Raw genomic sequence first — 11,560 nt, forward strand, 5'->3', positions numbered from 1 at the left:
GGCTATTGTAAGCTTTTTCCAGCTGATTTCAGCTTTTTTTGGGCCATGTCAAATTTTGACATTTTTGCCTTACTATAGTCTTGGATTTTTGGTCAAATTTTCGACATGCCAAATTTAGCTTTTTTTGTTTCTTTTTGCAACTTTCTCTGCTATGGCGTGTTTTGGCAGGCTATTCTAAGCTGTTTCCAGCTGTTTCCAGCAGTTTTTGGGACATGTCAAATTTTGACATTTTTGCCTTACTATAGTCTTGGATTTTTGGTCAAATTTTCGACATGCCAAATTTAGCTTTTTTAAATTTCTTTTTGCAACTTTCTTTGCTATGGCGTGTTTTGGCAGGCTATTGTAAGCTGTTTCCAGCTGTTTTCAACAGTTTTGGGGACATGTCAAATTTTTGACATTTTTGCCTTACTATAGTCTTGGATTTTTGGTTGTGTTTTCAACATGCCAAATTATGCTGTTTTTGGCTGTTTTTGCAATTTTCTTTGCTATGGCATGTCTCTGCAGGCTATTCTAAGGTTTTTCCAGCTGTTTTCAGCAATGTTGGGGACATGTCAAATTTTGACATTTTTGCCTTACTATAGTCTTGGATTTTTGGTCAAATTTTCGACCTACCAAATTATGCTGTTTTTGTTTCTTTTTGCAACTTTCTTTGCTATGGCGTGTTTATGCAGGCTATTGTAAGCTGTTTCCAGCTGTTTTCAGCATTTTTTGGGACATGTCAAATTTTGACATTTTTGCCTTACTATAGTCTTGGATTTTTGGTCATGTTTTCGACATGCCAAATTATGCTGTTTTTGGCAGTTTTTGCAACTTTCTTTGCTATGGCGTGTTTTGGTAGGCTATTCTAAGCTGTTTCCAGCTGTTTCCAGCAGTTTTTGGGACATGTCAAATTTTGACATTTTTTCCTTACTATAGTCTTGGATTTTTGGTCAAATTTTCGACATGCCAAATTAGCTTTTTGTGTTTCTTTTTGCAACTTTCTCTGCTATGGCGTGTTTTGGCAGGTTATTCTAAACTGCTTCCAGCTGTTTCTAGCAGTTTTTGGGACATGTCAAATTTTGACATTTTTGCCTTACTATAGTCTTGGATTTTTGGTCATGTTTTCGACATGCCAAATTATGCTGTTTTTGGCTGTTTTTGCAACTTTCTTTGCTATGGCGTGTTTTGGCAGGCTATTCTAAGCTGTTTCCAGCTGTTTTCAGCAGTTTCTGGGCCATGTCAAATTTTGTCATTTTTGCCTTACTATAGTCTTGGATTTTTGGTCATATTTTAAACATGCCAAATTATGCTGTTTTTGGCTGTTTTTGCAACTTTCTTTGCTATGACGTGTTTTGGCAGGCTATTCTAAGTTGTTTCCAGCTGTTTCCAGCAGTTTTTGGGACATGTCAAATTTTGACATTTTTGCCTTACTATAGTCTTGGATTTTTGGTCATGTTTTCGACACTCCAAATTATGCTGTTTTTGGCAGTTTTTGCAACTTTCTTTGCTATGACGTGTTTTGGCAGGCTATTGTAAGCTGTTTCCAGCTGATTTCAGCTTTTTTTGGGCTATGTCAAATTTTGCCATTTTTGCCTTACTATAGTCTTGGATTTTTGGTCAAATTTTCGACATGCCAAATTTAGCTTTTTTTTTTTCTTTTTGCAACTTTCTCTGCTATGGCGTGTTTTGGCAGGCTATTCTAAACTGCTTCCAGCTGTTTCTAGCAGTTTTTGGGACATGTCAAATTTTGCCATTTTTGCCTTACTATAGTCTTGGATTTTTGGTCATGTTTTCGACATGCCAAATTATGCTGTTTTTGGCTGTTTTTGCAACTTTCTTTGCTATGCCGTGTTATGGCAGGCTATTGTAAGCTGTTTCCAGCTGTTTTTAACAGTTTTGGGGACATGTCAAATTTTGACATTTTTGCCTTACTATAGTCTTGGATTTTTGGTCATGTTTTCGACATGCCAAATTATGCTGTTTTTGGCTGTTTTTGCAATTTTCTTTGCTATGGCATGTCTCTGCAGGCTATTCTAAGGTTTTTCCAGCTGTTTTCAGCAATGTTGGGGACATGTCAAATTTTGACATTTTTGCCTTACTATAGTCTTGGATTTTTGGTCAAATTTTCGACCTACCAAATTATGCTGTTTTTGTTTCTTTTTGCAACTTTCTTTGCTATGGCGTGTTTATGCAGGCTATTGTAAGCTGTTTCCAGCTGTTTTCAGCATTTTTTGGGACATGTCAAATTTTGACATTTTTGCCTTACTATAGTCTTGGATTTTTGGTCATATTTTAAACATGCCAAATTATGCTGTTTTTGTCTGTTTTTGCAACTTTCTTTGCTATGACTTGTTTTGGCAGGCTGTTGTAAGCTGTTTCCAGCTGTTTTCAGCAGTTTTTGGGACATGTCAAATTTTGACATTTTTGCCTTACTATAGTCTTGGATTTTTGGTCATGTTTTCGACATGCCAAATTATGCTGTTTTTGGCTCTTTTTGCAACTGTCTTTGCTATGGCGTGTTTTGGCAGGCTATTGTGAGCTGTTTCCAGCTGATTTCAGCTTTTTTTGGGCCATGTCAAATTTTGCCATTTTTGCCTTACTATAGTCTTGGATTTTTGGTCAAATTTTCGACATGCCAAATTTAGCTTTTTTTATTTCTTTTTGCAACTTTCTTTGCTATGACGTGTTTTGGCAGGCTATTGTAAGCTGTTTCCAGCTGTTTTCAGCAGTTTTTGGGACATGTCAAATTTTGCCATTTTTGCCTTACTATAGTCTTGGATTTTTGGTCAAATTTTCGCCATGGTAAATTTAGCTTTTTGTGTTTCTTTTTGCAACTTTCTCTGCTATGGCGTGTTTTGGCAGGTTATTCTAAGCTGCTTCCAGCTGTTTCTAGCAGTTTTTGGGACATGTCAAATTTCGACATTTTTGCCTTACTATAGTCTTGGATTTTTGGTCATATTTTAAACATGCCAAATTATGCTGTTTTTGGCTGTTTTTGCAACTTTCTTTGCTATGACGTGTTTTGGCAGGCTATTGTAAGCTGTTTCCAGCTGTTTTCAGCAGTTTTTGGGACATGTCAAATTTTGACATTTTTGCCTTACTATAGTCTTGGATTTTTGGTCAAATTTTCGACATGCCAAATTTAGCTTTTTTTGTTTCTTTTTGCAACTTTTTTTGCTATGGCGTGTTTTGGCAGGCTATTGTAAGCTGTTTCCAGCTGATTTCAGCTTTTTTTGGGACATTTCAAATTTTGACATTTTTGCCTTACTATAGTCTTGGATTTTTGGTCATACTTTTAACATGCCAAATTATGCTGTATTTGGCTCTTTTTGCAACTTTCTTTGCGATGGCGTGTGTGACAGTGTGAGGAACCGTGGGTGAGGGTGTACCCAGGAACAAACACAGAGAAATGATATCAAGGTGCTTTAATGAAGGGAATTATTACGAGGGAGGGAATGGGGATGAGGGCAATGGAGCCACAGATCGTACAGGCAAAGGTGGCAGGTGATGCTGGTGAGGTGGATGGTAGCGAAGATCCTGAGAGGGTGGATAAGGTGAAGGACTGAGGATGATGATGAGGGGTTGTGGGGCGAGATGCTGGACCTTGAAGATCGGAGGCACTGGACGAAACACACAAAAAGCACAAAGAGCAAAAATCCAAAAACACGAGAAAATCTCAAAATGGAGATGGCCAATCTGACTCGTGTGAAGTTGGCAACGATGTGGCGCCAATGAGTGGTGAAGCTAGAGTATTTCAGCAGTGAAAAGATGATTGCAGATGAGGCACAGGTGAGGAAATGTGTCCCCAGTCCAGCATCCTGAACAGACGCCCAGTCCCTGCACAGAAACAAAGCCAAACCAATCATGCACAAAGACAGTCCAAAGCACTCACAAAACACACAAAACACCACAGCGTGTTTTGGCAGGCTATTCTAAGCTGTTTCCAGCTGTTTTCAGCATTTTTTGGGACATGTCAAGTTTTGACATTTTTGCCTTACTATAGTCTTGGATTTTTGGTCATGTTTTCGACATGCCAAAATATGCTGTTTTTGGCTCTTTTTGCAACTTTCTTTGCTATGGCGTGTTTTAGCATGCTATTCTAAGCTGTTTCCAGCTGTTTTCAGCAATTTTTGGGACATGTCAAATTTTGCCATTTTGGCCTTACTATAGTCTTGGATTTTTGGTCATATTTTCAACATGCCAAATTTAGCTTTTTTTGTTTTTTTCTGCAATTTTCTTTGCTATAACATGTTTTGGCAGGCTATTGTAAGCTGTTTCCAGCTGTTTTCACCTTTTTTTGGGACATGCCAAATTTAGCTTTTTTTGTGTCTTTTTGCAACTTTCTTTAGTATGGCGTGTTTTGGCAGGCTATTCTAAGTAGTTTCCAGCTGTTTTCAGCATTTTTTGGGACATTTCAAATTTTGACATTTTTGCCTTACTATAGTCTTGGATTTTTGGTCATATTTTAAACATGCCAAATTTAGCTTTTTTTGTTTTTTTCTGCAACTTTCTTTGCTATGGCGTGTTTTGGCAGGCTATTCTAAGCTGTTTCCAGCTGTTTTCAGCAGTTTTTGGGACATGTCAAATTTTGCCATTTTTGCCTTACTATAGGTCTTGGATTTTTGGTCATATTTTCGACATGCCAAATTTAGCTTTTTTTGTGTCTTTTTGCAACTTTCTTTAGTATGGCGTGTTTTGGCAGGCTATTCTAAGTAGTTTCCAGCTGTTTTCAGCATTTTTTGGGACATTTCAAATTTTGACATTTTTGCCTTACTATAGTCTTGGATTTTTGGTCATATTTTAAACATGCCAAATTATGCTGTTTTTGGCTGTTTTAGCAACTTTCTTTGCTGTGATGTGTTTTGGCAGGCTATTGTAAGCTGTTTCCAGCTGTTTTCAACAGTTTTTGGGACATTTCAAATTTTGACATTTTTGCCTTACTATAGTCTTGGATTTTTGGTCATGTTTTTGACATGCCAAATTATGCTGTTTTTGGCTGTTTTAGCAACTTTCTTTACAATGGCGTGTTTTGGCAAGCTATTGTAAGCTGTTTCCAGCTGTTTTCAGCAATTTTTGGGACATGTCAAATTTTGCCATTTTTGCCTTACTATAGTCTTGGATTTTTGGTCATATTTTCAACATGCCAAATTTAGCTTTTTTTGTTTTTTTCTGCAACTTTCTTTGCTATGGCGTGTTTTAGCAGGCTATTCTAAGCTGTTTCCAGCTGTTTTCAGCAGTTTTTGGGACATGTCAAATTTTGCCATTTTTGCCTTACTATAGTCTTGGATTTTTGGTCATATTTTCGACATGCCAAATTATGCTGTTTTTGGCTGTTTTTGCAATTTTCTTTGCTATGGCATGTCTCTGCAGGCTATTCTAAGGTTTTTCCAGCTGTTTTCAGCAATGTTGGGGACATGTCAAATTTTGACATTTTTGCCTTACTATAGTCTTGGATTTTTGGTCAAATTTTCGACCTACCAAATTATGCTGTTTTTGTTTCTTTTTGCAACTTTCTTTGCTATGGCGTGTTTATGCAGGCTATTCTAAGCTGTTTCCAGCTGTTTTCAGCATTTTTTGGGACATGTCAAATTTTGACATTTTTGCCTTACTATAGTCTTGGAATTTTGGTCAAATTTTCAACATGCAAAATTATGTTGTTTTAGGCTGTTTTTGCAACTTTCTTTGCTATGGCGTGTTTTGGCAGGCTATTGTCAGCTGTTTCCAGCTGTTTCCAGCAGTTTTTGGGACATGTCAAATTTTGACATTTTTGCCTTACTATAGTCTTGGATTTTTTATCATTTTTTGGACATGCCAAATTTAGCTTTATTAGGCTGTTTATGCAACTTTCTTTGCTATGGCGTGTTTTGGCAGGCTATTCTAAGCTGTTTCCAGCTGTTTTCAGCAATTTTTGGGACATGTCAAATTTTGCCATTTTGGCCTTACTATAGTCTTGGATTTTTGGTCATATTTTCAACATGCCAAATTTAGCTTTTTTTGTTTTTTTCTGCAACTTTCTTTGCTGTGATGTGTTTTGGCAGGCTATTGTAAGCTGTTTCCAGCTGTTTCCAGCTGTTTTCAGCAGTTTTTGGGACATGTCAAATTTTGACATTTTTGCCTTACTATAGTCTTGGATTTTTGGTCATATTTTCGACATGCCAAATTATGCTGTTTTTGGCTGTTTTTGCAACTTTCTTTAGTATGGCGTGTTTTGGCAGGCTATTCTAAGTTGTTTCCAGCTGTCTTCAGCAGTTTTTGGGACATTTCAAATTTTGACATTTTTGCCTTACTATAGTCTTGGATTTTTGGTCATGTTTTCGACATGCCAAATTTTGCGTTTTTGGGCTGTTTTTGCAACTTTCTCTGCTATGGCGTGTTTTGGCTGAGCTGTTTCCAGCTGTTTTCAGCATTTTTTGGGACATGTCAAATTTTGACACTTTGCCTTACTATAGTCTTGGATTTTTGGTCATGTTTTCGACATGCCAAATTTTACTTTTTTTGGTTCTTTCTGCAACTTTCTTTGCTATGGCGTGTCTTGACAGGCAATTCTTGGCTGTTTCCAGCTGTTTTCAACAGTTTTGGGGACATGTCAAATTTTGACATTTTTGCCTTACTATAGTCTTGGATTTTTGGTCGTGTTTTCAACATGTCAAATTATGCTGTTTTTGGCTCTTTTTGCAACTTTCTTTGCTATGGCGTGTTTTGGCAGGCTATTGTAAGCTGTTTCCAGCTGTTTCCAGCAGTTTTTGGGACATGTCAAATTTTGACATTTTTGCCTTACTATAGTCTTGGATATTTTATCGTTTTTTGGACATGCCAAATTTTGCTTTATTAGGCTGTTGATGCAATTTTCTTTGTTATGGAGTGTTTTGGCAGGCTATTTTAAGCTGTTTCCAGCTGTTTTCAACAGTTTTTGGGACATGTCAAATTTTGACATTTTTGCCTTACTATAGTATTGGATGTTTGGTCATTTTTTGGACTAAAAAAAAAACAACACAATAGCATGTTGAGAGACGTTATAGTGTAGTATGTTGAAAAAAAAATGCATAATAGTTTTTTGAACAATGGCAAAATGTGACATGCCAAAAAATGGCTGAAAACCTAATAGAATAGCATGTTGAGACTCATTTTTTTAGCATGTTGAAGAAACGGCCAAAATCAGCCAAAAAGTCACAATTTTGCAGGTCAAAAAAATGACCAAAAACCGCATTGTAGTATGTCAAAAAAAGGGCTAAAAACCACATAGAAGTGCATGTTGAGACATCTTATAGTGTAGCATGTTGGAAAAATGTTCAAAAACAACTATACATACTACATATTGGTACTACATATTTTAGTGTGCTTCAAAAATGACTAAAAACCACATAATATATAGTACGCTGAAAAATGGCAAAATATGACATGTCGAAAAAAGGGCTGAAAACATCATAGAATAACACGTTGAGACATGTATAGTGTAGCATTTTGATAAAAAGACCAAAAACAACCAAAAATATTATATTTCAGCATGTGGAAAAAAAGCCAAAAACGTCATAATTTAGCATGTTGAAATAATGACCGAAAATGCAATAGTATGTCAAAAAAAAACCAAACAATTTGGACGTCATAAAAAAGCTGAAAACGACTAGTATAGCTTGAAGAGACGTGTCATATTTTTAAAAGTGGAAATAAAGGCCAAAAACATTTTAATTTAGCATTTCAAAAATGGCCAAAAATGCCACAGTATATTATTTTGAAAAAACAAACAAATTTTGATGTCATGAAAAAGGCTGAAACACCATAGTATGTTGAAAATATCAAATTTTGACACGGCATAAAATCTTTCAAAATTGTGCAAAAATAGTAATACTTTTGCTTGTTGTCCAAAGTAGCTAAAAAAAGTTACCCTAGGGCATGTCATTTACAATAGCGCATATAGTCATATTATAGCATGTTGTCCACACTTACTCAAATGAGTCATACTATAGCACATTGTTCAATAAAGCGCAAATAAGTCATACCATAGCATGTTGTCCAAAAAAGTAAAAAAAATTCATAGAAGTGATACTATAGTAGCATGTCATTCCAAATAGTGTGTCAGTAACAGAACATGTTGTTAAAATTAACGTTAAAAAATGTATATGTAAATGTATATTACATAGTCCAAAATACCATTCGAAAGTCAGACTATAGCATGTCATCCAAAATACTATAAAAAATTGATAATATAGTTTGTCTTCCAAAATAGCAAAAAAAAAAGTCATGTTGCCTAAAAAGCAGAAAAAAGTCCAAGGTTGGTACATTTTCTAAAAGTCATTGTCAAGTATTTCATAAAAAGGGCATAGTATAGTGTAGTATATTATATTCATCTTGTATGGCATGAAAATATAAACCTCGTGTGAAACAAAAAGTCATTTTATAGCATCTAAAACAAAAAATCAGTGTAACATTTTAAAACAGTCATTGTGTAGTTTGTCATAAATAAGTCATTGTATAGCATGTGGAATTATGTATAAAGTAATAGAAAGTCGTGGTAAAGCATGTTTAAAAAGGTCACAGGATAGTATGTGTGGATGAGTTCAATCGGCTTTTTCAGTTTTCAGGCCTCCTGAGTTCAAATTCAAAAGACATACCTTCTTGTTGCTGAAGCATAGTGTCATTTTACAGGAAAGGACGACATGGAGATGTGCGAGCTTAGTCTAGAGGAGACGGGCCTGTCGAGGAAAAGGGGAGCGGAGATCCTTCCCCGGCAGTTCGAGGAGATCTGGGAGCGCTGCGGCGGAATCCAGTACCTCCGCAGCGCCATCGAGAGCCGGCAGGCACGCCCCACGTACGCCACGGCCATGCTGCAGAGCATGTTCAAGTGAAGGAGCCCAGGGACGGAGGCTTCTCACTGCAAACAAAGGGACAAATGCACCAGCTACCTAACACAGATGGCGTCTGAGCATACTGCACCAGGTCCGACTGCGGGGCATTCACCTGAACAGCGATTTCTCTCCACTGTCCTTTTGTTTCTCTTCTGTTGTTTTTGTTCTTGCTGGCTTTCGGTTCCTCAAAGGGGGGAGGAGGTGTCGAGGGCAGGAAGTTTTGCATTGAACCCTATGCAGAAAAATCATACAAAATTATCACATCCGGTTGTTTTCCAAGGAATTCTGTTCTCTTTAACATTTCTGCAAGTCTAACTACGAGGCCTTAATACTACTTTAACAGGGTTTAAAAGCCAGAAGTAGGACTTTGTGTTTTGTTCAAAGCTGCCTCCCCAACAAAAAAACTTAATTCCTCTGTAATTATGCATTCCTGATCATTACACTGAAGTCTCACTGGTGTGCCGCTTCTATCTTAACAGCTAGCTGGTGATCCCTCTCCCGACTTAAAACCTGCTGTTTACATTGTCTATATGTGGTTCTTACAGGGCGAAAAACACTTGCACAAGGAGCTGTCAGCGCTCACCGTGAGGCAGTGCTGCATGAGTGACTGCACTCAGAATTAAGTCAAATATTTGCTAATACTTACTTTTTTATTTTACCTTTTGTCTTTCCAACCGAATGTAACTTGAGACCTCGTTGATTTGTTCATGTAGTGATTCCTTTTTTCTTCTTACTGTGTGATTTAACGTGTAAAGCTAATGAGAAAGGTCCAAAAACGTTTGAATTTGTGACCAAACACGGCTCGAAACTTATATTGGGTGTTCTTTCGGCCAGAGCAGTAATTCAGCTCCATGATTAGTTTTTTTTTGTCTGCGTTTATTAAGCAAAACAGAAAATGTGAAATAATTATGCAACTCCTCGAGGGCGGTTTGAGACCAGATCACCGCTGCAAATACCATACCATCTTTTTAGTCTTCAAATTTAATCTTTTTACACGAGGAAAAATAGTTTGCCAATGCAGTGATTCCCAAGGCAGTTTCACCCGTTGTTCATTGACTTACTGCAAAAAAAAATCACTCCATCTGGCTCTTTGTTTGAAAATATAATTTGATTCCAGAAATGTTTAAAAAAAATAAATAAAATCTCATGTCAGACTGGACAATTTTCTGCCATGTAAGAAGCTATTGAGCATGTCATTAATTCTGTACAATGCACTGGTACTCAGCCTTGAACTGGAACATTCATACAACACTGAATATTTTCTATACAGCCAGTGCAGTACATGCAGCCAGCAGTGATATTACAACTGGAATGGCAAAGTTTACTTTTGCAAGAGCAGTTTGTACTTCAGTGGCTTGGGCACGAGAAGCAATAAATCACGCAAACTAAGGTAAGAGAAACAAACAAGCCTCCTTTGACGGGTACGTAAAACATTTAAAGACAATCTGCTGTGATGTTACACCTTTACTCACCTGAGGTTGCCAAGTTTCTTCCTGAGCTTTCTATACCTTGTGACGCTCTTTCTGTGCACAACAAAATGGTGACTTAGATTGTCTGAAAGCATGAAAATCTGTCTTTTTGCAAAGTAGTTGATCCCCTTGTACAAGTGGCATTAACATGCAGGAAAGCAGGCTCGAAATCAATGAACAAAGATGCAATCAATGCACCCAAGATACAATGAAGGTCTGATAGTGGGGCTGACAGTGACAGCGAAGACAGAATTTTGATTTGGTGATCTGCAGGTCAAGCCATGTCTAGACGTCTCGGTTAAAAGTAGAATGAAAGGACTGAAGACAGTTTTTAGACGTCTAGGTTACAAGTAATTGTTTCAACAGATTCCAATAACTCTAGTTGTCATGGAAACAACACAGGTGTGACTTAAATGACTAAGCCTTTTTTTTTTTACCTACAATTTTAGCTTCTCAAAACAAGCATGTTAGATTTCACGTTTGTTCTGATAAAGACACATTCTCTCGCCTTATGTTTCTCTCCTGCAGGATTTCCTCTAGTATTGCTGTTTTCTGTTTCAATTTGATGTGACCTGTAACATCTAATACTTTCAGTAAAGGGGCTGAATAGACAATGGACACTTGACTGGATCAGTTCAGCTCCATATCTAATATGTCAATACGAAATGTAGAACCAGGTTAGACATGCTGTTTTCCTGTCTGTTAATGTCAATTGTAAATGGGGCCACATTATGAACTTTGCCCATGATTACAACCTCAATATTGGTTTAACCCCTGAGTGTTGACCTCTAAATATTTCCTCAAATGTACAAGAAAATTTCCTGCGCCTGCTCCCATCGGTTTCTCTCCATACATTACAATCATTCCTCGGGAAACACTGCCTTTGTCCACTGTCACTTTTCTAACGCTGATCTCTCTAACAGATGAATAAAAGCATTCCATGTTTCACTCACCTCTCTGCCCCTTTTTTCACTTCAGTTTGGATTCATGATGCTGCTGCCACACAAAACCCCAATATCTGCTAAATGCCTTTCAAAGAAATAAAAAGGTGCTTAATCGTATTCAACACAGTTTGTATTATCAACTACTGGTTATGAAACACAACACTTAAATGACAATTTAACACTTAAAATAAGAAAAGTCCAAATGACAGTTTTTGCCAAAAAGCAGCAATAATATTTTTTTTTTCTATTTACATGAACTGTACAAGACAAAAATGTGATCATGTTACAAATCTACAACTCAGAAAAAAAATTGGTTGCGTTTGCA

At 36.9% G+C, this 11,560-nt stretch overlaps 1 protein-coding gene across 6 annotated transcripts in view; it reads left to right on the plus strand.

The window, feature by feature from the left end:
* Window positions 1-11,243, plus strand: part of myo6a (myosin VIa) — a 212,743-nt gene extending 201,500 nt beyond the window's left edge. For all 6 annotated transcript variants that reach the window (XM_088089544.1, XM_088089546.1, XM_042502963.2 and 3 more), the window contains one exon: window positions 8,623-11,243. In XM_088089544.1, coding sequence (XP_087945670.1) covers window positions 8,623-8,822 — 200 coding nt within the window. In that variant the 3' untranslated portion in view covers window positions 8,823-11,243. The remainder of the gene's footprint in view (window positions 1-8,622) is intronic.
* Window positions 11,244-11,560: the final 317 nt, after the last annotated feature.

The sequence above is a fragment of the Plectropomus leopardus genome, chromosome 16, assembly GCF_026936395.1.
Source record: "Plectropomus leopardus strain MGB_pleo_1.0 chromosome 16, ASM2693639v1, whole genome shotgun sequence".
Classification (NCBI taxonomy): Eukaryota; Metazoa; Chordata; class Actinopteri; order Perciformes; family Serranidae; genus Plectropomus; species Plectropomus leopardus.